The sequence below is a fragment of the Diabrotica virgifera genome, chromosome 1 (genome assembly GCF_917563875.1).
Source record: "Diabrotica virgifera virgifera chromosome 1, PGI_DIABVI_V3a".
NCBI lineage: Eukaryota > Metazoa > Arthropoda > Insecta > Coleoptera > Chrysomelidae > Diabrotica > Diabrotica virgifera.
Genome location: NC_065443.1, coordinates 122587144 through 122612996, shown reverse-complemented (window position 1 = coordinate 122612996; position 25853 = coordinate 122587144). Strand labels below are relative to the sequence as shown.

At 32.6% G+C, this 25853-nt stretch overlaps 1 protein-coding gene and 1 long non-coding RNA gene across 3 annotated transcripts; both read left to right on the top strand.

Moving 5' to 3' along the window:
- The first annotated feature begins 1387 nt into the window (after positions 1–1387).
- On the top strand, positions 1388–4073 carry LOC126880264 (uncharacterized). Its single transcript, XR_007696525.1, has 3 exons — positions 1388–1788; positions 2514–2671; positions 3893–4073. It is a non-coding gene; the product is annotated as an uncharacterized LOC126880264 (long non-coding RNA).
- A 15514-nt stretch (positions 4074–19587) lies between these two features.
- On the top strand, positions 19588–23291 carry LOC126880249 (tRNA-uridine aminocarboxypropyltransferase 1). Of its 2 annotated transcripts, none has more exons than XM_050644024.1 (3): positions 19588–20036; positions 21741–22119; positions 22884–23291. In XM_050644024.1, exons 1-3 carry the CDS (start codon positions 19833–19835, stop codon positions 23243–23245), a joined length of 945 nt encoding a protein of 314 aa, XP_050499981.1. In that variant the 5' UTR covers positions 19588–19832; the 3' UTR covers positions 23246–23291. The 2 variants fall into 2 exon arrangements, with proteins under 2 accessions (XP_050499981.1, XP_050499975.1); XM_050644018.1 differs by having other exon boundaries at positions 19592–20036; positions 21741–22125.
- Positions 23292–25853: the final 2562 nt, after the last annotated feature.

Below are 25853 nucleotides of genomic sequence, written 5' to 3'. Positions count from 1 at the left end.
GCACGGGTAAAGATTCAGGGAGTCGGAGTCAACTGTATACTCCATCTAATTTACTTACCGTTGCACGTCATCCGCGTCATAGCCTGTGAAGTCACATGATACCAACACGAAATATTTAGGCGGTAGCTGTGTTCTTTTTTAGAATCAATTTGCCGATTACATTGGCATTACATCCACTAGACATATTTTATTATGTACGAGTAAAAATAATATTTAAAGATTTCTATTAATGTTAACTTAAAGAAATACACAATAATATGTTTTATTTCTTCTTCTTCTTCTTTTATATAGGCAGTACTGCCTGTTTTTCTTCAACGGTGCCTTTCATTCTGCCCCTAAGTTGTCATTCCATCTTTTCCTTGGGCGTCCTATACTTCTCCTGCCTAACGGTGACTTGTCCCTGGCTATTCTTACTATCTTTTATTCAGACATCCTGCTTATGTGCTCATTCCACTCTTCTTTTTTGTTCTTTACCCAGGTATTTATATTGTCTACCCCACATATGCGTCTGATTTCCTCACTTCTGACCCTATCCTTTAGTCCTTTTTCAGCAATCCTTCTTAAGATCTTCATTTCGTTGGTTTCCAGATGTCTTCGTGTTGTATCTGGTCTTTTTTCGGCCGTGTAAGTCATAACTGGCCTAATAACTGACTTATATATTCGGGATTTTGTTTCCAATCTTAGGTGTTTGTTTTTCCAAATTGTGTCGTTTAGGCATCCGGCCGTTCTACTGGCTTTAATTATTTGGTCTTTTACCTCTTCTTTGATATTGTTGTCGGCTGATAGATTAATTCCCAGATATTTGAAAGTCATTACTTGTTGTATAATTTGATTATCTAACTCCAATTTGCATCTTATTGGTTCTTTGGCAATTACTAAGCTTTTTGCCCTCTCTTTTATTTTGTACCCTCTTTTTTTCTTCACCTGTTTTATTATTGCATCCAATATTATGTTAAACAGTACAGGGCTTAGTGAATCTCCTTGCCTTATTCCTGTCCCTAACAACACACAACATTCCAGGAATGTACTACCAAAGTTCTATCAATATTTGAATGTCCTGGACATTTAGGGAACATTCGGTGAACATCTGTTTAAATTATTCCTGGAATGTTACCATAAGACATTCTGTGAACATACTACCAATGTTCCTATATTTTAAGTTGCGAAATAATACATACGTGTAACAGATACAACATTACTTATAACATACCAGACAAACTAAGTGACACTTTAGGCCTACAGTGCAATAATATGTCAAATTTAAAGAGTTTCCCAAGTTCAATTAATACAATATTATAAACATACAAATGTAATAAAAATTATTGTTCGCGAATATTCAATTTGGAATGCGATTTTGTTAATAAAAAAAATACTTATAACTTATGCAAAACCCAAGAGAGGCATTTATATTTATTTCTTTTGCGTTCATTTTCAAATTCGCCGTGCATATATTTTTGTGCATGGCGCTTGAGAGGGCATCACGTGACTAAAAACGACCAACCAACGACCTCGCTTCGGCCATCTTGGCATCTTCATCTTGGCCACCTTGCTTTGCGGTGGGTGGATCGTTGTTTCTATTATTTGTGCTTTTTAAGAATATTTTTTTAATTCGGATACTTTTATAATAGCTTTAATAGTATTATTAACATAGTGAATAAAATGGTGTCCTGTTTTTAACGCAGTTGGAGTAGCAGAAACAAATGTAGATAAAAAAATCTGCAGGAATAACGTTTCAATTATGACAGAAGCTCCAAACAAATGACTGTGAATGAAAAGCCCTATTAAAAGGTTAGTATGCAAATATGTAAACGAAGGCATGCCCTGTATTTCAGAAAATAAATTAATACTATTAATACCCTAATAATACTATTCATAAAAAATCTTTTAAGTAACCTAGATATAACAAAGTGAATAAAAGGCATAAATCAGAAGAATTATTATTTTATTTTATAAGTTAATAATTGGTCATATCCATTTATTATTTTAATAATAATTGTGAATAAGCCACAAACTTCGCTTATTCCTAACTAAAATAGTAAATAGAGATAATAACAATAGGATTTGTAAAACTAAAGTAATTCTTTTTGCGTTTTTGCTAATGTATGCCTTTATAAATAGGATGGTAGACCACACACTATAATATGCAGTACCAACTAATGAATACACAGAATATTATAGTCGATTTGCTAAACTCAGTCTCAGTACTACTGAGTCTCAGACACAACTGGCTAGTGATTTTAGTAAATAATTTTGCCAATTTGGTAAAATTGGCAAAAAAAAAATAATAACTAAATAGTTAATAATTACTGTAATTTTGGCAAAATTGGCCAAAAACAAAAAAAATTACATACTAAAATCACTAGCCAGTTGTGTCAGAGTTTGGGGAACCGACTATACTAATAAACAATTTCTAAGCTGTTTTATAATATTTTGTGAGTCCATTAATCATATTTTTTATTTAAAACTAAAATTTGTTAATAATGCTTAGTAATGCATATATTTTGTATTTTTAGCTTTCCAGAAGATCCTGCGAAGAAGACATGAAGTATAGATCAGATTTGTTAATAGAGGAGTATGTTCAAAACACTTTTTAGAAAAAGATATTGACAGAACTTCACTTTCATCTGTTCGTTTAAGAGACTGTGCTGTTCCAATAGCTTATGTCACACAGGTATATGCATTTTTTTTCTTGGTTTTAACATCTTTAAACGCGAAATACGCAATAGCTTATCGAATTGATGCCATGTTATTTTTCTTTATTAAGGTCTTTGTTTATTATTGTGTATGTGTATTAACAACAGAAACATTTTTGGTTATTCTTTATTTTATTTTATATTTTGTCATCAAGTGTTCAGTCAATGTATGTAGTTTTCTTATGTACACCTTTATGGGTTTATACCTGGTGGATGTATATTTCAATAAATAAATAAATAAATAACCTAATTAATAATACAGTCTGTACAATATAGATACTGTTGTAATTCATTATCTACATCGGAGATCTAAGTTGACATTGTTGCCCAACTGCAAAAAATTTTTGAATTCATTTTAAGTCAAATATATCACATAATTATTGCGAAGTAGATTATACAACAAAACAGATTAATATTCAATGTAAATAAATAAAAACATCAGAAATAGAAAACAAGAATTAAGGTATAATCTTATGTTACAGTTATTAAGGTACCAAGGGTATTATAAGGATAATAACGCTTGAGGTCAATGGTGTTTTTAACAAGGGCCTGAGGGATATACGTTGACCGAAAGCGTTATTATTATAATACCTGTGGTGCCTTCAACGTTTAATGTCTGACTAAATTATTCTTTATATGCGAAAAATTTGAATGAATTTTGAATTGATTAGTTTTTAAATAAGTACATTTACCAGTAACAATAGTAACATAATTGTGGTAACCATAGTTTTACTTAGGTTGATATTTGTCAACTTGACAGTATCTAAGTCGTTATTTAAATTTAATGCCCAAGGGCGTGATATCATACTTAACAGACTTCGAAATGTCATTATTTGTCAAATAATGTACCAGTAGGACATTAAAGTAAATAATAAAAACAATAAATATAATGAATACTAAATACTTATTTGTTTGTGAAAAATCTATTTCTTTGTGGCTTTTTTGTAATTAACTATTCTAATGAGGAAATAAGCCACAATTTACTTGAAAAAATAATTTTATTAAGGTTTCTACTTCCACGTCGGATGTCGTTGTCAAAATACAAAATGTTCATTATTATTATTTTATTTATTAAATATTATTTAATATTTATTTTTTTATTATTATTATTTATGCGTATTATTACCTGTAAATAATATTTCTTCTGATTGTTAATCGTAAAGGATAGAAAAATTACCTTTTATTTTATTTTCTTTTAGAATCAGCTGAGAGAAGTGGTCTACAAAAAAACAGAAAGGAAACGGAATATGTGGCTACGAAAAGCAAAAGAAAGGTTTACAAAGCAAATGTGACACATTTTTTTATAATATTTAGGAATGTCAGTAAATTACATTAAAAAATGTATGTAAAGATTTTTTGCAATAAAAATGTTTATATTTATCAAGGATGTATTATTTGGTATGGCCACATATCGTCAGTGATGTGACAATACCTCCTATCTGTTTTTTTCAAGAGATTTGTAAGATAGACTAAAAACTTGTTTCGGCCACCTCCTGTTTTCATATATCTTTTGACTTGTTTTGCAGTAAATTCAACTATCTATTTACTACAAAAAAGTCAGAATACGTACGAAAACAGAAAGTGACCTTAAAAAATGTTTTTCGTCTCCTGCAAACCTCATGAAAAAACATATAGGAGGTATTGTCACATTACTGACGATATATTTCAGTGAATGTCTAAAAAATATTCTGTGAATGTTCAAAGAACGTTCGTAGACATTCATGGAATGTTCTAACAAGACATTCAGTCTAAAAATATACTGTGAATGTCCAAAGAACATTCATGGAATGTTCCAACAAGACATTCAGTCTAAAAAATAGACTGTGAATGTCCAAAGAACATTCGTAGACATTCATGGAATGTTCCAACAGAACATTCTAAGAATATTTAAAATGCTGACACAGCACTTTCCAGGGACATTCGTGTGCATTTGGGGACATTCCAGGAATGTTTTCAATGTCCTGTGTGTACATTCTAGGAACATTCATGGAATGTTTTGTGTTATTAGGGGTGTTTGTTTCTATGGGTTCTGTTATTATTCCATTGACTTTCATTTCTATTTTATTTCTTACCTATATGTTTTCCATCAGTTTTATGATATCCACCCAGATAGCACAAGTACGTTTTATGGACATCCAATGGACGTACATCTGTGTACATTGGAACATCCAATGGACGTCCCGCTAAGGTACAATGGACATCCGATGGACGTCCATAGAACGTCCGCTACAAACGTACAGTGTGCGTTGTTGAAGCTTTCAGTGTACATTTTATGTACATTCAATGTACATCTGATGTACATTCAATGTACTTCTTATGGACATTTTTGTAGGGTACTTTTCAGAAAGCAATCTATAGTGTTCATAATTTTTTGAATACATACATAGCAAAAAGCCTTTAGGTATAGGAAATAGGAAATAGTTCCTATAATACTAAACTTATACTTTAAAATATTACACAAAATACCTTTTTTATTTCTCTTTATTATAACTTTATTATGTATACTTTATTATAGGAACTTCATTAATGCACGACTGCACTTGCACGATAAACAGCAAATACAAAGATATCACAGGCGATGTATTATATTGTATGTAATAACTTAATAAAGACAAAATTCAGATAATGGCGCCCTATGATGCATGCACATTAAAAGAGGTTTATTTCTGTTCTGTTCCTTCCAAACATTATTTCTTAGAACTTAGAGTCAGTACGGTTGTATATTGCAAGCGGGTTTGCCATTCTGTGAATTATCATAAATAAATCCTCCTTCAGTATTCCACAACAATTACAGCGATAATCCCCTAAAAGTACCTGCCTAGTACTACCTTTTTACGACCGATAGCGTGAAGAGCGACAACGTTGTCAAGAAGATTCTCATTTAGTTTGGCGGGAAATTTAACAGTTATTTAACAAAATGCACATTTAAGATTTAAATTGGTAGTGTCTAATTATTGTAAGTTTTGTTTGTTTTGTTTTTGTTTTGTTTTGTTTTTTTATTTCCACGGGACAAGCCCAATAAAGTTACAATTTAGTATACTAAATATAAGTCATATATATAACACATAAAATATAATAGTTAAAATAGAGTTAACATAAATAATATAAATTACATACAAAACAAATTAAAAACAGACTGGTAAAGGTGGACATAACAAAACAATTAAGAGGCAATATTAATTTGTTGTAAGTTGCGTATAAATTGGTTGGGTGTGGAACTAAAATTAAGCCTCTCGGTATTTTGATTTGCTAGACGTAACATTCTAGTTATAGGTTCATTGAGGCCATAATTACATCGATGAAATGGTACATGAAAAGTGGTTTCGAATGCATTTCGAGTACTGTATGAAGGTACCTTTCCCTAATAGCACAAGGACGTCCAATGGACGTCCTTCACGGACTTTAGGGACGTCCTTTGGACGTCCGTTTTCGTCCGAGGAACGTCCTTTATACGTCCTATTTTGGTCCAAATGTCGCGCTACCGAACGTCCATTGGACGTCCATCTAAGGTCCGAGGGGACGTATATTGGAACTTAATCGGACGCAAATTGGACCTTAATCGGACGTCCTAGGGGACGTAAATTGGACCTTAATCGGACGTAAATTGGACCTTAATCGGACATAAATTGGACCTTAATCGGACGTCCTAGGGGACGTAAATTGGACCTTAATCGGACGTAAATTGGACCTTAATCGGACGTAAATTGGACCTTAATCGGACATAAATTGGACCTTAATAGGACGTAAATTTGACCTTAATCGGACGTAAATGGGACCTTAAGCGGACGTAAATTGTACCTTAATCGGACGTAAATTGGACCTTAATCGGACGTCCTAGGGGACGTGAATTGGACCTTAATCGGACGTCCTAGGGGACGTGAATTGGACCTTAACAGGACGTCCAATTTTGGTCCAAAGGCCAAGTTGTTAAACGTCCAATGGAGGTCCACCTAACGTCGGAGGGGACGTTCGGTGGACGTCATTTGGGCATTCATAGGATGTCCCAGTTTGGTCCAATGTCTTGCTGCTGAACATCCATCTAACGTCCTGGAAGGTCATTCGGTGGACGTCTAGCGACGATATTTAGACCTGTGGAGAATGTATTGTGGGAAATAAAAAATATATTTTTTAAGGAACTTATATTTCATCTTATATCAAATTACAATTATTGGATATTACAGTATTTACATTAAATTACAATACACTTCTCCAAGAAATTAACGCACCACCTTAAATATGGGGTATATTTGATGTCTCGTATTTCCTAAACCTGTTGTCCCATCTAAGTGATGTTTTTATAATATTATAGCCTAGGCTATAGGTTACCTCCTTAAGCTTGTCATGCTGTAATATATGTATATTATATCATATCGCTCTCTATAGTAATGTGATATAATATATATTACAGTATAGCTCCCTGTGCATGACAAGCATAAGGAGGTAACATATTCTAGGGCCTAGGCTAGAATATTATAAAAAAAATCACTTAGATGCAACAACAGGTTTAGGAAATTCGAGACATCAAAAATGCCCAATTTTTAAGGTGGTGCGTAATGGGCTGTATATACAGGGTGTAACAAAAATACAGGTCATAAATTAAATCACATTATTCTGGGACCAAAAATAGTTCAAATGAACCTAACTTACCTTGTACAAATATGCACATAAAAAGTTACAGCCCTTTGAAATTACAAAATGAAAATGGATTTTTTCGATTATATCGAAAACTATTAGCGATTTTTTATTGAAAATGGACATGTGACATGTGGCATTATTATGGCAGGAATATCTTAAAGAAAAATTATGGTGAAATTTGTGCACCCCATAAAAATTTTATGGGGGTTTTGATCCCTTAAATCCTCCCAAACTTTTGTGTATGTTCCAATTCAATTTTATTATTGTGGTACCATTAGTTAAATTCAATATTTTTGTTTCTTAGTATTTTTCAGATAAGGCAGTTTTTATCGAGTTGCGACTTCTTTTTTAATATGTCCACGTAAAAATTTTATGGGGGTTTTGTTCCTTTAAACCCCCCAAATGTTGTATGTTCCAATTAAACTATTACTGAGGTACCATTAGTTAAACAGAGTGTTTTCAAAACTTTTTTGCCTCTTTGTATTTTTTCGATAAGGCACGTTTTATCGAGTCTGGCTTCTTTTTTAATATGGTTCAAAATATACCTAAAAATGTAAAGCATAAATAAGTTTGCATATTATTACCAAGTCTCCATAATCGTACTTAACCATATACAAATATGTGGTGGATTTGACAAATATTCACAATATTTCGATAAAAATTGACTTTTCGAAAAAGCAATAAGAGGCAAAAAAGTTTTTAAAACGTTGTTTAAATGGTAGGTACTACAATAATAATTAAATTGAAACGTGCACAAAAGCACATTGTTTTCGATACATTGGAAAAAATCACTTTTCATTTTGTAACTTCAAATGAGTGATAAAGGCACAGAGACTTAGATCACGAGGTCACATTGAAAGGATGCCAAAAACGAGGACTCCGAAAAGGGTACTAAACTACACTATAGCTTCAAGAAAGAGAAGAGGAAGACCGGAAAATAGATGGAAGCAAGAGGTCGAAAAAGATTTGGAAAGAATGGTGTTACAGGGTCAGAAAAGAAAAATGAATAAGAGGAAGGAATGGAGAAAAATCACATATCAAGCCAGAGAAGATCTCAGTACATAAAGAAACGTGAAAATGAAGAAAAAACAAACTTTTCAAGCCATGGGCCTCTAAGGCCCTTGGTGCTATTAATATATAACTTCAAAGGGCTGTAACTTTTCTTTTGTGCACATTTGTACTAAGGTAAGTTAGGTCCAATCAAACTATTTTTGGTCCCAGGATATGTGATTAAATTTATGACCTGTATTTTTGTTACACCCTGTATATATATAAAGGTTATATTTGGTTCTTGGGACATCAAAGTATATTTTTTAGACATTCCCTGGATATAGTCACTGATGTGACATACCTCCGATTTGTTTTTTCATGAGTTTTGTAAGAGAGACTAAAAACTTTTTTATGGTTACCTCCTGTTTTCATATATTTTTTGACATGTTTTGTAGTAAATTCAACTATCTATTTACTACAAGACATGTCAAAATTTACATGTGAAAGCAGGAGATGATCCTAAAAATGGTTTTTCGTCTCCTACAAAATTCATGAAAAATCAGATAGGAGAATTTGTACATTACAATTCTCTGATGTTTGGGAAAAAGGGCTTAAGTCAGAAATGCACATCGATAATGTTTTGATGATTTCTGGACCAGAAAAATCGGCTCTTTTTATTGGTACATACAGTTTACGTCTACAACAGTTTTTTGCTGGTCCAGAAATCATCAAAACATTAGCAATGTGCAATTCTGACTTACGCCCTTTTTGCCAAACATAAAAAAAGCAATCTGGTCATAACTGACCAATGAGCAATTTTAATTTAACCTAAATTACTAATGTTTCTTAAAATGAAGAGCTTACCCGATAGCGTCTCTTATCTAATCTAACAAGATCGTGCACTATTCTAACATACACAGCCACATCACGCACTATGCTCTGCTTTTCACTATCACCTATCACTCAAACTAGTTCAAAAGGCTTTGTCCTCTTCAATCTTCTAGTTTGCCCAGTAGTATCGAGGAGGATTTCCTCAATATTCTTGTACTTATTTAAGTTGTTTGTCGGGATTCCTGCTATCTTCTTGATGATTATATCCAGGTTCCATTCCTAGGTATTAATATTTGTTTATAAAGTAATAACTTATTATGCATGGACAATGTTGTTTCTTCCAATTAGCCAATACACTTTTTATATCTTTATTTTGGTTATATCTGGTTTTTTGTAGACCACTTTCAGCTGATTCTAAAAAAAATTAAAATGAACGGTAATTTTTCTATTCTTTACAATTAAAAATCAAAATATTTACAGGTAATACATGCATAAATGATTCGTTTCATAAAGAAAATTGAAAACGGATTTTATAATACTTACATAATTGTTTAAGAGATCCAGCCATAGCCAAAACTAGCATACTAAACAGTACAGTTGAGTACAGCAAAAAAAGCCACTAATTTCCATTTTTCACCCCCTTATCGATGCATTTTTTTCCAATCCAAATTTTTACTAAATTTTTAGGTTATCTTATGATGAAAATGAAATAATTGATCATAGATTAATAATATAGTATTACCGGAATAATTGATGACTTGATGACCAATGACCACGCGACGCTACATAGATACTCGCGCGGCAAATTTGAAAATGAACGCAAATTGAATAGTAAATGGCCTCTCTTTAGAGTATGGAAAATTTTACCCCTCCAGGAGGACATTGTACTCTTTTCATAGAATATCTTGTGGTAACTTTCCAGCCATAATTTAATCAGATGTTCACGGAATAGAACTTTGATAGTAGAATTCCTGGAATGTTTTGTTGTTAGGGGAAACTTTTATTTTATTTATTCTTGAATATTTCCTGTTGTTAAACATTGTAACCAATAATTTACAAATAAGATTTTCATTACATTACATGAAATCAAAACATGTTTTGGATATTAAACTATATAGTTTTATAATTGTAATAATTTAATATACAATTTTGAATTAAGATTTAATCTTTCGATCTAATCGATTTAAACTACAGTAAAACTTGTGTTACCGGCCCCCTGCCAACACCGGCCACCTGTACTAACGGCCAGTTTAAAAATTCCCCACACTAATTACAGTAAAACCTGTCAGTAACGGCCGCTAAAAATGAAAAAGCTATTGGCCGATATAGAAAGGTGACCGGTATTGCCAGTTTTTGTAGTCTAGATATAATTGGTTTGGGGAATTTTTAAACTGGCCGTTAGTACAGGTGGCCAGTAACACAGGTTGTACTGTATATCTAGGCTACAAAAACTGGCAATAACGACCACTTTTCTATATCGGCCAATAGTTCTTTCATTTTAGTGGCCGTTAGTGACAGGTTTGACTGTATTTCATTAACGTAAAGTTAACGCAAGTTAATATTTTATTGAATTATTTTGCTATTTGATCTCGTAATTGGTATAATGTGTCCAATATAAGCGTTCATAAAACGTCCGTATTTCGTCCAGTATGGACGTCCAAAGGACGTCCATATTTATTCCGTCCGAAGGACGTCCATATTTATTCCTTCCGAAGGACGTCCAACATGGGACGTCCGTTTATAGTCCATGGACGTTAGGACCAAAAATGGACCTATTTTGGACGTCCAAATGACGTCGTGTGCTATTAGGGAATTGTCCGTATTTCGTCCAGTATATATACGTCCATATTTGTTCCATCCGAAGGACGTCGGACGTCCATTTTTATTCCGTCCGAAGAATGTCCAACGTCGGACGTCCAAAGGACGTCCATATTTATTCCTTCCGAAGGACGTCCAACGTCGGACGTCCATATTTATTCCTTCCGAAGGACGTCCAACGTCGGACGTCCAAAGGACGTCCATTTTTATTCCGTCAGAAGGACGTCCAACGTCGGACGTCCAAAGGACGTCCATATTTATTCCTTCCGAAGGACGTCCAACGTCGGACGTCCAAAGGACGTCCATTTTTATTCCGTCCGAAGGACGTCCAACGTCGGACGTCCAAAGGACGTCCATATTTATTCCTTCCGAAGGACGTCCAACATGGGACGTCCAAAGGACGTCCATTTATAGTCCATGGACGTTAGGACCAAAAATGGACCTATTTTGGACGTCCATTGGACGTCGTGTGCTATTAGGGTTTAAACCAACCTTAGACAATAAATAATGACTATTTGCTGTACCATTTAACAAACTATATAGAATTTTCAAATCATGGTGATAACGACGTTCTTCCAGTGTATTGATATTTATAAATGCTCTAATTTCGTCATAACTGTAAAACCTGTTACTCCCAGTAATAGCTCTAATTTTAAATCCCAAAAACCTAAGGAATTTGTTTTGGACCTTTTCAATTTTTTCTGCGTAAACATTATAGTAAGGTGACCAAATACTACAACAGTATTCCAAGTAAGGTCTAACAAGAGAACAGTATAACAATTTTAGGGTATTGGGACTTTTAAAATCATAGCAGTTTCGTTTCATGAAGCCAAGCATCTGTAAAGCCTTTGAAATAATAGAATCAATATGATCTGCGAATTTTAGCGATTTGTCAAACAGTATTCCAAGATCTCTTATTGTATTAACACAATCTAGTGGTGTGTTATCAAGTTTATATTCAAACGGAATACACGTTCTACCTTGATAAAAACTAATTTTATGACACTTTTTGACATTTAGCTCCATTTCATTTTCTTTACACCAATTCTGTATTTTATTTAATTGAAATTGCAGATTTTCGCAATCGTCAGGACTAGATATTTTCGAAAAGATTTTTAAGTCATCCGCAAACAAAAGTTTATCGCAGTTTATATCTGCAATATCATTTATAAATATAATAAATAATAGCGGACCCAGATGTGAACCCTGAGGGACCCCAGAACTGACAACTACATCCTGAGATAGACAATCCTGGATCCTTACTGCTTGGCGCCTTCCTATTAGGTAGCTTTCCAGCCATTCAAGCAGTTTCCCATCTACTCCAGCAGCTTCTAATTTAGACAATAGGATGTTATGATTAACCATGTCAAATGCCTTGGAGAAGTCTGTATAAACAGAATCAATTTGATACCCACCCTCCAAAGCACTTGACAACGCATTCAAATAGCAAAGAAGATTTAATTCCGATGATTTGTGTTTCTGAAAACCATATTGCTCATCTACTGGAAACAATTTGAAACATACCGAGAGGCAGTCGGACACTAAGCTTTCAAATAACTTAGGAATGGTACTTAATATAGAAATCGGTTAGTTCTATAATTACCGATGCGCGATGTAGCTCCGTTATTCTGAAAAAGTTTACCATCGTTTTATCATCATCTAATATTATATATAGGTTTAATTAAAATAATTTTAGTGGTTCAGTGTTTTAATGCGATGATGAAAAAATATGTGACTACATTTATTAGAAGCTTCTTGTATTCTACTAATAATATTGCTTTGATTAAAACAAGAAGCTATATATAATTACTCATAATAATAGTCGCATTTTGTGTAAAATCTCCATGGACCACAAAATGGATGTCCAATGTACGTTGAAATCAAACGTCCAATGGACGTCACGTAATGGACGTACATAGTACGTCCAGTTTTGGTCCATGGACGTTTGGACTTTAAATGTACGTTATATGGACGTCCATCGGACGGTGTATGCTATATAAGCAGTGGTAAATTTTTTGATATAGTAGGTGTATCACATCTTTTAATTGGATTCTATCAAACGCTTTCTCTAGGTCTATGAAACAGAAAAAGGCTAGTTTGTTATATTCTAATGATTTCACCGCTATTTGTCTTATCACAAAAACTGCATCGTTACATGATCTTCCACTGCCTTGGATAACTATCGGGTGCATCGAGTAGCTTGGTAGTTATTACAGCCGGTCCCAAGCCCGGATATAAGTGGAGGGTTAATAGGCGAGGTTAGCAACCAACCTATCGTAAAATGAAACAATATGTTTTATTTAATTTGTAATAATGGATTATAGATCGTTTTTATGAAGCACATTTGTTCGGAACACACTGTAACCGCAGTCTGTAACTGTAATCAAACGAAGGTGATATTTTGGCATAAATTGGTAACATTTATTTGACAGTTCCGGTGATGACACTTTAAGTATATAGATATAGTTACTGTTTTTATTATGTACTTTAACGTAAGATTATAACTTAATTCTTGTTTTCTATTTCTAAAGTTTTTATTTATTTACATTGAATATTAATTTGTTTTGCTGTATACACTTCCGCAAAAATTATGTGATTTATTTGATTTAAAATGAATTCAAGAATTTTTTGTGATTGGGCAACAATGTTAACTTAGATCTGTAACGTAGATAATGACGTGAAACGGTAAGTAAATTAGACGGACTGTATATTATAATATGCCAAAAAATTATAATTTAAAAATAAAAATCGACCTGTTTCGGGATTTACCTCCAAAATATTCTAGAGAAAATGAATGGTATTCCAGAATTTTGTCCCTCACTATATAAATCCTATTAGGCTCCACGGTTCTTAGACATTACTACGGTTGCCTAAATCGACTAACCAATGAACATTAAGGGTGAGATTACGTCACGAGAGTTACTGTCATTTGAATCAATAATATGATTTTTTTCGAATCCTGAGAAAACCAAGTATTTTAGAAAAATTTAAACGCAGTGTCAAGTCCTTTGTACTTAAAGGACGTAAGTATTTGTAATGAAATAATACTCGATGTAAAATACTTTATTTTTAAGAATTATGCACATGGTTTCCATTTTCTATCGCAGTATTAAGTATGTGACAGCTGTCGTTCAGATGACAGTAGTACCAACCTACATTCATGGTTAAGGGAGTTTTACACGAACATAACACCTCCTCCCTTGACCATGAATTACAAAAGTTAACTAGAAGTAAAAGTACTTACAAATTCAGTCTGGTAACAGGTTTCCTTACTCTAGTGGAACGCCTTAAAATGGGTTCCTCAGTTTCAGTTTGAGCCCCAGGTACACTATTCGAACTTTCCATATTGTTTGAAATTTCGGATTCATCAGTAATCACTTCGGTAGGTGGTGGTGAGACACTGTGCTCTGGAATTGATGCCTCCCTCGGAATCAAATTGTGAGTAATGGTATCCGGAATGTAACATGTTGGATTATTTTGAGATGGAGTATATTCCCCAATTTGCCGTATTTGGTCTACATGACGTTTCCATGTTCTACCATCATCTAACTGAATTAAATAATGCAATAACCCTAATCTGAGTACAATAATGCCAAATTGCCATTTAGAATGAAAATAATCCCTCACGGAAACCCTAGTTCCTATATCAAAGTTTCTTAGACTCATATCAGTATAGGTAACTCTATCACTACATGAAGGTTTAAGTAAATCTAATCTATTCCTTATTTGTCTTCCTAACATAAGTTCTGAGGGACTTTTACCTGTAACTGTATGTGGGCTTCTGCGGTATTGCATAAGTAGCTTACATAATTCAAACTCCCTGTCATTTCCCTCACTTCGCATAGCCCTTAAACATTTTTTTAGTATTTGGACATATCTCTCTCCCTGTCCATTAGTTGCAGGATGGTAGGGTGCAGTAAATTTTTGTGTAATTCCATTATCTTTCATAAAAGTTCTAAACTCATGAGAGTCAAATTGTCTACCATTGTCTGTAACAAAAACTTTAGGAATACCAAAAGTTGTAAAAATTTTTCGGCAAATTTCAATAGTAGTTTTTGTAGTAGTATTTTTTGTAAAATGAATTTCAGGCCATTTACTGAAGGAATCTACCAATATAAAATAATAACCTCCATTGAAAGGTCCAGCGTAATCAGCATGCACTCGTTCAAAACAAAATTTTGGTGGCTCCCATATATGAGAATTATCTTTAATTGGGTTGTTCTTGTGCTTATTGCACTCTAAACAATTTTTACAAAGTGACTCAATATCCTGGTCTATGTGAGGCCACCAGCAATAACTACGAGCTAAAGATTTCATTCTAACTATTCCAAAATGTGCAGTATGTAATTCTGTCAAAATTTTATTTCTCAATTTAGTAGGTATAACTACTCTTTGTCCTCTCATAATAACATCAGATTGTAATGAAAATTCAGCTTGATTTATATTGAAGCTAAATCGTTTATCAACAGGTTTTCCTGTTTTTAACCCAACAAGTAATTTTTTTAAGGTATGATCATTTTTTGTATGAAAAGCTAGATCTCTAATATTTGTAGGCAAAGTTTCAATTTGATTTATTTCAAAAATATCTGGCTCATCATGTGTGAAATTTTGTTCTGATTTTATAGGTAGACGTGAAAGTGCGTCAGCATTGAGATGAGAATCTGTATTTTTGTAACGAATGTCATAATTCAAACCTTGTAAGAAAATTGCATAATGTTGCATTCTTGTTGCACTTAAAACTGGTAGGCTTTTATCAGGTGCAAAAATTTGAACTAACGGTTTATGATCAGTGAGCAAAGTAAATTTCCTAGCACATAAATAATTGTAAAATTTTTTTACTCCAAAAATTATGCTGTAAGCTTCTTTGTCTATTTGTGAGTACCTTTGCTGTGTAGTAGTAAGAGTTTGAGAAGCAAACTGTAAGGGTCTCTCTGTACCATCTGAAAAGATATGTGAAAGTACTGCACCTACCCCATAGGGTGATGCATCAGTTGCTAGTACTAATGGTAAATTTGGGTCATAGTGACATAAAACATTTCTAGAACAAATGAGTTTTTTTGCTTTGTCAAACGCAGTTTGACAAGTATTCGACCATTTAAAATTGACATTCTTTTTAAGTAAATTATTTAATGGTTGTAAAATTGTAGAAGTATCTTTTAAAAAACGTCTGTAATAATTAATTAGGCCACAGAAACTCCGAACTTGAGTTCTGTTTGTAGGTATTGGAGCATTTGCAATTGCAGTTACCTTATCTGCACTAGTAGACACACCCGTTTTACTCATCTTATATCCACAGTAGTCAATCTCGTCTTTGAAAAATTCGCTTTTATCCAAATTTATATGTAAATTATGTTCAGATAATTTCTTTAAAACTTGTTCAAGTCTTTGTAAATGTAAGGTATTATTTGGAGCTGTAATTCTTATATCATCCTGAAATATTGAAATACCATCTATTCCTTGTAGCATTTGCTCCATTAAACGTTGCCATTTGGCAGGAGCACTAGCAATTCCAAACATTAATCGATTTGGTTGAAATAAACCTTTATGGGTGTTTAATGTAAGTAAATGTTTCATTTCATCTTTTATTGGCAAGTGTAAGTAAGCTTTCGTAATATCTATTTTTGTATATTTGTCCCCACCTGCTAATTGGGAAAGTAGGTCATCTGGTGTAGGTAAAGGGTATTCATCCACTTCAATGCAAGGGTTTAATGTGATTTTAAAATCACCACAAATGCGTATGTCCCCATTTTGTTTAACTACAGGAACAATAGGAGTTGCCCAGTCCGAAAATGCTACTTTCTTTAAGACTCCCTGATTTACTAAGGACTCTAATTCTGCCTCAACTTTAGGGCGTAATGCAAAAGCTACAGGACGGGCCTTACAAAATTTTGCTTTAGTACCAGGTTTTAGATAAATTTCAGCCTCTAACCCTTTTATTTCACCAACTGACTTTTCAAATAAATGTTTATATTTATCTAACAAAGTTGCAATTTCAAAATTTTCATGTAGAATTGTATTTACCTGATGTAAATTGATTTCCAGAGCATGTATCCACTCTCGACCAACCAGTGAGTAGCCATCACCATCCACCACATACAACTTTAGAGTGTGCTTTAATTCCTGGTGCTCAACCTCCACTGAAACTAAACCTAAAACATTCAAATTATTTTTGCAGTATGTAGTTAATTTAACATCCGATTTTTGTAATTGTAATGCAGGAAAATATTTTTCAAATATATTTTTATTTATGATTGTAACAGCAGCGCCAGAATCAATTTCAAAATTTAAAATATTACCATTCACTTTTAAATTTATAAAAAATTTATCTTTGCAATTTCCAGCATTTACTTCTAAGACCTCTTGAGCAGAGTTTACTGAATTTACTTGCCTGTGTGAATTTTGTTGTGCCTTTAAACAAACTTTTTGAATGTGTCCGACGTTTTTACAAAAGTTACAGATTAAATGCTTTTTATTACATTTATCGGCTAAATGCGAGGTGTCTCCGCATCTATAACAAGCCCTATTACGGTTATTTGACATTGTAAAAGTATTATTAGGAGAGCTACTATGATTATTTACTGTATTATTATCATTAAATTTACTAGTGTTTGTATTTTTATGAAAACTTTTTGCTTTCGCATTTAAAACATTTATACTAGCCTGATTGTAATTATTGTTGTGAGAAAATTGATTACTATCCTTTTCTGAAGTTTCCATGCTTGCTGCAATTTCTACGGCTCGGTCCAAGTCCAATCCCTTTGTTTCTAATAGTCTGGCTTGAATCCTCTTTGACTGTAAACCAAAAACAAACTGATTTCGTATAGCACTTTTTAAATATGTGGAAAAGTTGCAGTTTATGGCAAGTTTCTGTAGAGAATGTAGGTATTCTTGTATACTTTCGCCTTCTGCTTGTCTTTTTGATTGAAACCTAAATATTTCAGCAATTTCAAGTGGTGCAGGGTTGTAAAAATTATCCATTAACTTAACTGTATCCTCATATGACTTGTCTTCAGGGACCTCTGGAGCTAGTTTATCGCACAGTGTATCGTATGCTTCCGACCCCATGTAATGTAGTAAATAGGGCAATTTCATTTCCTCTGGAATTTTAAAAACTTTGTATGCTCCTTCCAGCCGTTTTACCCACCTGGACCATTTTGTAGCTGTCTGGTTAAAAGGTTCAACGGAAAACTGGAATGTAGAAACTTGTGTAGACATTACTGGAGCTGTAGCAGGTGCAACTATCGCAGTTGTAGTCGAGGAACTCGTGTTTGTACCGGCTGTAGTTGATGTAGTGTCTGTAATATTTGTATCCATTATCCTCGTCGCCAAATGTCAAGTCCTTTGTACTTAAAGGACGTAAGTATTTGTAATGAAATAATACTCGATGTAAAATACTTTATTTTTAAGAATTATGCACATGGTTTCCATTTTCTATCGCAGTATTAAGTATGTGACAGCTGTCGTTCAGATGACAGTAGTACCAACCTACATTCATGGTTAAGGGAGTTTTACACGAACATAACACGCAGGATGCAAGATTACATTATTACCGAGAGCGGAAAGCCCCTTAGAATAAACAAGCAGTTTCTATTGAATGAAATATTTTAAATTAAATATCACACTTCTCTTTTATTTTCAGCCCTGTAACTTATTAAAATAAACATTATAGAAGTTTTCAGGGACTTTCGGCCCTCGGTAATAATGTAGTCTTTCATTCTGAATTTAAATTTTCAAAAATATTTATTAGTTTTCTCAGGATTCGAAAAAATGAATACAATTAAAACACATTGAGAATTTTGACATGCGTCAAAATTTTGCAATAACTCAATGTAAAATTCTGAACTGTTGAATTCCAGATTCCCTAATAATTATTGTACACCAAAAGACATTAGAAACTATTTGTACAGGATTGAAATCTGTATTGGAAATAACTGTTAAAATTGGTCTACGTAATTAAACATATTCCAAAATTTTGTAAAAATGTAATACATTTTAGTTTTCAGCCCAAACATAGGCCACACACAATGCAATAATGTTCACATTTTTGAACTGTCAATATTTTTATTTTATCATCTATTGTTTAAAAACAATACAGTTGATAAGATACCCTCAGTTGCGGAGAAAGGATTAATAATAAAGATTTTTTTATTCAGTCAATGGTGTGAGCACTGTCAGTTAAATAGTAACGTGTGGCCTTACTTTTACACGCATACCTATTGTGGCAAATGTATCATATTTTTCAAAATTTTGGAATGCGTTTAAATCGTAGAACAATTTTAACTTTTGGTTTTAATACAGATTTTAATCCTCTACAAATATTCTCTCATGACTTTTGATGCAAAATAATTAGGGAAGCAGGAATTCAAAAATTCAGAATTTTACATTGAGTTTCCTATGGCCTTTTTTACGATTCACCACCCGGTATAAGATAAAATGTGTACTATTTGTCTAATTATTTCATAATAACACAAATAATACACATATATACACAATAACACACATTCAATGATCGAAAATCATTTAAAAATATGGGAATGTAAACTCTTGTGACGTAAAGTCAAAATAAAGTCATAAGTCATGTCATAAGTCCGGTAATACTATATTATTAATCTATGATATAAGTCTCCCCCCCCCACCACCGTCGGACAAGACAACCGTAATAAAGTCTAATTAACCGTGATTAGGCTCCTGTTAAATCCTAAAGACTACGATATAGGCTATTAATATTATTCACATCTGGTTTAAGAAGTTGTCTATCTTCCAAACAAAACAAATGATTGAGGTTATGCTAGAACTAAACACATTCCTGTGATTTTCAAACTTTTTTAAATCTTGCATAAGAAATAATTTTAAACATACAATGTAATGTCGAATCCAAAATCGGAAAAATCTCGCCAAAATTACATCGACCTAAATCCTTTTGATGGTTTTAAAATCGAGGACAACTCAATTTTAGGCACTTTAGAAGGTAGACATCCATGTCCAAAATGTGCAAAATCGAGGAAGTTTTATTGTTATTCGTGTTACGTGCCTATCAAGGAACTTGAAGGGAAATTACCTTCTATAAGAGTAAGTTTACCGTGTTTCCTACCATTGTTAAATAATGTTTGTACACTTCTTCTTGACTGGTTTTACAACTCAGGGTGAGTCTCCACAGCATCCACTATAGCCCTCCATTTTTACGATCTTGTGCTTCTATTTCCCCGTTGTTGTACCCCAATCCTAGATAAAGCGGCTTCAACATCACCCTTTTATCTTTTTCTGGGACAGTCTACTGATCTTCTGCCATCTGGTCTCTCAAAAAAACACTACCTTTAACTCTGCCGTCCTCTGATCTTACCACATGACCATTCCATCTTATCTAGTTAGCTTTTATATGTCTGATGATGTTTTCAGATCCATACAGTCGCCAATTCAGCATTACGGTCCCTTCTCCCCTTGATTCGAAAATCCCCTAACAGCTCAGATGATATTTTACTTATTGCATATTCTAAGGCCAAATTGAAGAGCAATAGTGATAAGTGGTCTCCTTGTCAGACGCTGTGCATATAAGTCTGTCACACACATTTGAGTTTGCTCTACTAATTTTCTTGGTTATTTCTAATTCGAGCATTGCTAGCCATAGTCTGCTTCTTTTTATCGAATCATATGGTTACTGGAAATCTTCAAAAATTTGGTATATATCCTGTTTGAATTCAAAGTTTGTATCTAATATTTGTCAGATCATAAATATTTGATCTAGTTTGGACGTGGATCGGTACATAGTTTCGGCTCCAACGCTATTTAAATGAATTTTTTTTATATTAAAAAACATTTTTTTCGAATCCTGAGAAAATTAATAGGTATTTTTGAAAAATTTAAACTCAGAATGAAAGATTACGTTCTTACCGAGGGCCGAAAGTCCTTGAAAACTTCTATAATTTTTATTTTAATCAGTTACAGGGGTGAAAAACTAAGAGAAAATGTAGTGTGATTTTAAATTTCAAATATCTCATTCAAAAGAAACTTTTTATTTATTCTAATGGACTTTCGGCCCTCGATAATAAGTTAGTCTTCCATTCTGCGTTTAAATTTTTTAAAAATATTTATTAGTTTTTTCAGGATTCGAAACAAATGGACACTGTCCGTGGTGATATTTTCCAAATCGAACATTCGCTATCTTTGTTATACAACGCACTGAGTTGAATAGAATATGGTGACAAGACAGTGACATTTTTAAATATTTGACATGGCATCGGGAATATTTTGAGTTGTTTATTAAATAATATTGATAGTGTATTTGATTCATAATTGATTTAAGACGTGAACTTAATAAAAAGTTATTTATTGTTTATTATTTATGGAAGATCCAAGCAGACAATACACCAGGATATATTCTGTGATCCAAGTATTTTGTTGTTAAAGATGTTCAAAATTGTAAGCGTTCCATAGCAACAATATATTATTAAAAAATCACTTTTCTTCTTTTCTTGATTGAGTATTAGTTTTTGTTGTACAGTATATAAATTATTACAATCACTGAATACATAGTTAGTAAAAAAATTATCATATTAATTAAGTGAATTAATAATTTAAGGAAGTAACAGTTATCCAAGAAAATTCAAAAGCCATCTCTTTAAAGTTAATCATGGACATTGTCAAGTAATGTTTACATATCCATACCAGTGAGAATTTTACTACACATAATTTTCCGTGTAAAGACAGAAAAAGTAGGGATAGCTGTGAAATATTTGTGCCTTTACTCTTAATATAAAAGAGTTTATTTTGTTTTAGCTACCAATTACAATAGACATAATCAAGCATAAACATGAAATAGACGGTAAAAGTACTGCAGGCCATGCAGCAATTTTGGCTAAAGATTATGTCAACATTTATACCTATCCTGACATTCCAGATTATACAGATCAAAACGTTGTACTTATTTTTCCCAGTCAGAAAGCCATTAGTGTGAGCCAGTTAATATCCAATGGACTAGATCAAGATGTGATTGAACAATTCCAAAATGCACCTCTAGATGAGTTGCCACAAGGATATAATAGAAGTACATTAATGAAAAAAATTCCAAAGTCTAGAGAAGAGTATGAGTTTGGGGGAAATATTGGAAAGTTGCCTATTACGAAAGCAATTTTTATAGACAGTACTTGGAATCAGAGTAAAGGTTTTTTATTTTATTTATCATTATTTAAAACACTGTTTTTATAGATCTCTGCTACCAATAATATTTTTCAATTTTCAATATCTGCTTTACTGAGGCAAGAAATTAACACCTTCGATGCGTTTAAAGATATTTAAAAACTTACGTTGAGTGCATTACGAGTCATATATTATGTCTTTCAGTGTGTCATTAATGACGTACCTAATATATGATTTTAAGAATGTAGAGAATCATATCATGACATTTTAGTTAAATCTGACAGTTGTCAGAATCGTAATCAAAATTTGGTATAAAAACAAATCAATTGTGTTTATTTAATTTATAAAAAGGTATCTTTGATTTGTATAGGTTTATAAATTGTACGGATTATAGTCATATAGATAATACATTTTTTGTTCGATTATAGCGCCATCTATCAATAACTAGAATAAATGTTATAAATGACTTTAATCACAGACATATCTTTTTTTTGTCACTTCCAACTTAATGCGTTAGAAAGAAATCGAAAATCTGTGACGCACTGAAAGATGCGTCTGAGAAGGAGTATACTTCCATTCATTAGGGTAGAGTGGGGCAAGAGTGTGAACATATAGTTGAACAATGGTTATATCACTTGCAACTTCCTATCTTCTTACTCTTCTTATCTTCTGTACTCTTCTTATCTCATATTTTTCTTAATCTCTTTCATGCACACTTTTAACTGACTGTGAACTCTTACCTACCTTCAGCGTACTTACATTTTAACAAGATTACGATTTTAGGTATCTTCAAAGATAAAAGAATAAGCAGTATTCCCTGTGTAGTGATTCAGAATAGAATATCCCAATTCTGGAGGCACCAAAAAGGCAGTCCTAGATGGTATTTGGCTACAATTGAAGCAATCCACCAATTTTTGATAGAGATACATCTCCATAGGTGGGGACTGAATCCCAATTATAAAGGAATAAATAATTGTTTTACTGAAAAGTGTTTAGACCAATTTAAGTTGTTATATAATGATAGTGTTGAAGCTTACAATGGACAGTATGATAATTTGCTGTACTTTTTCCAGCATATGTATCAACTTATACATGAGTATTATAATCACGAAGAATTGTATGCTTACAAAAGAAGGCTAATGTGAAGAGGTTTACTAAAAGTTTATTAATAAATATTTATAATATATTGTTTTTCTTGTTTTTATCTTTTTGTGAATGATACAAGCAATAGAGATAGTTACATATGTTTAAGAAACACATAAGACAATAGAGAATACATAATTAAAGATTAAATACAATATTAAGGACAAAATAGAGAAGTAAGGGTGCAATTGAATGCCTTATTTATTTATCTTTGTGACAATGGTTTCAAATTAAATTTAATACAAGTTTTTTTTACCACAAACCATTTCTCCATCTAAATATGCATATCTTCTTGTAATGTTAGTGAATACATTGATCTATCGTATTCTATTTACAGTGGCTCGAAATAGATCAGACCATTTCCTAGATTGGCCAGCCGTCTGCATCCAGGGCCTCTCTTGCTCTCAATCTTGCTTTGTAGAATCAACTTTCTGTTCTTTACAGTGTTACTAATATCTTAGGCTTTTCTTATCCTCTGGAGAATACATAGTTAGTATGTTAGGTGTGTTGTTTATACAGGGTGTTTCATTAATAATTGTCCATATAGTAACTGGAGAAACCTTAGCACAAAATACGAAGATTTAACCTAAAACACTTATATAAAATGTGGTTCCTTACTGAGTTACAGGGTGTTTTATCTAAAAATTTAAAAACTATTTTTGCTCAGCATTTTAAAAATATTCGACGTATCCTTTCATACTTGGCAGGAAGTATAGGTACTGTACAAACTACTAAATTATGTTAAAAAAACGTTTCTGGCTGTTTCCAGAGGCGTACGACGGGGGAAAGTGAATGGTTGACCCTTTCCAAATTCTACGCCACTGATGAAATTGCTATTTTAGTTTAATTTTTGGATTCTCCAATATTTTCTATGAAAATAATATCCTCTTCATTCGTAACGATAAAGTCATTAGTTTTCGAGATCTTTGAAGTTAAAAATGAAACGACACGGTTATTTTGATTAATGTAGTGACTCGCTTCATTTTTAATTTCAAATATCTCGAAAACTAATCATTTTATCGTTATGAATGAAGAGTATGTTATTTACGTAAAAAGTATTGGAAAATTAAAAAATTACAGTAAAATAGCGTCAGTGGCGTAGAATTTGGGAAGTCAACCAACAACTATCCCCTGTCGTACGCCTCTGGTAGTAGCTAGAAACGTTTATGTATCTTAATTTCGTAGGGTATACAGTACATACACTTTCTGCCAAGTATGATAAGGATAGGCCAAATAGTTTTAAAGTACTGGCTACAAATATTTTTTAAATTTTAATCATATGAATCATATCATAAATAATCAAAATAACTGTGCCGTTTCATATTTAACTTCAAATGTCTCGAAAACTAATGACTTTATGGTTACCAAAGAAGAGTACATTATTTACGTAGAAAGTATTGGAGAATCTAAAAATGGCACTAAAATAGTAATTCCTCCAGTGGCGTAGAATTTGAGAAGGGTCAACCATTCACTATCCCCTGTCGTACGCCTCTGGTACTAGCTAGAAACGTTTGTGTACCATAATTTAGTAGGGTGTATAGTAGTCGCACTTTCTGCCAAGTATGTAAAGGATATGTCGAATAGTTTTAAAATACTGAGCAAAAACAGTTTTTAAATTTTTAGATAAAACACCCTGTAACTCAGTAAGGAACCACATTTTATTTAAGTGTTTTGGGTTAAATCTTCGTATTTTGAGCTAAGGTTTCTCCAGTTACTATATGGACAATTATTAATGAAACACCCTGTATAATAATTGAGTAACATATACCGGTTATACCAAATTTCAAATGCCTCTAACCGTTTTCTGGTATCGTCTGCTAACCTTCCGATGACCAACCTTTTTTGTTGCACGGATGACCAATGGGGGTCAAAAATGACCCCAAGTCAAAAATGACCATTGACAAAAAAAAATAAGTTGTTTTAAGAAATAAAATAATGTATTCGTAATTTTAATGTTAGTATTATATATGATTATAATCAATGACAATAAATGATAAATAAACATTAGTAAAACATATTTTTATTACAACTAAACAAAAACAGAAATTATCATTCTGAACATAAAACTAAATAAATTTTAAAATATACACTAATTTACGTCGCCACAAGTTTAACAAACAATTTCTTTTCAATATTGGAATGTTTCTTACAAACAATTCCACATAATAGACGGTATTTACTTAATATAAAATTGGAACATAGAAGGCCAAGGGAGTTCGTCTTTGACCCCAAATTCAGAAAAAAATTTTTTTTCGTAAAATATAGGGAATTATTTTTTATTACAAAATATGAGGGTATCTAGAATGATATTAAAGTCAAATAAAAAAATAATGAGTTTAAAATTGAAAATATTTCTGAATTTATTAAATAAAAACATACTTTGGGGTCAAAATTTACCCCCCTTGGTCATCCGACGGTTAAACTCCAGCTTTCTATTTCATAGAGGAGGACACTAAAGATGTCACATCTAAGAATTCTTATGCATATATTGATACTAAGACCATTAAAAGAGCTGTGTTTTCCAATAGTAGGTAGCTTTAATATAATAAGTTAGAAACTTATGGAGAAATGTAACTAGGGAAGCCGACCACGCATAGGAATGAAGGCATG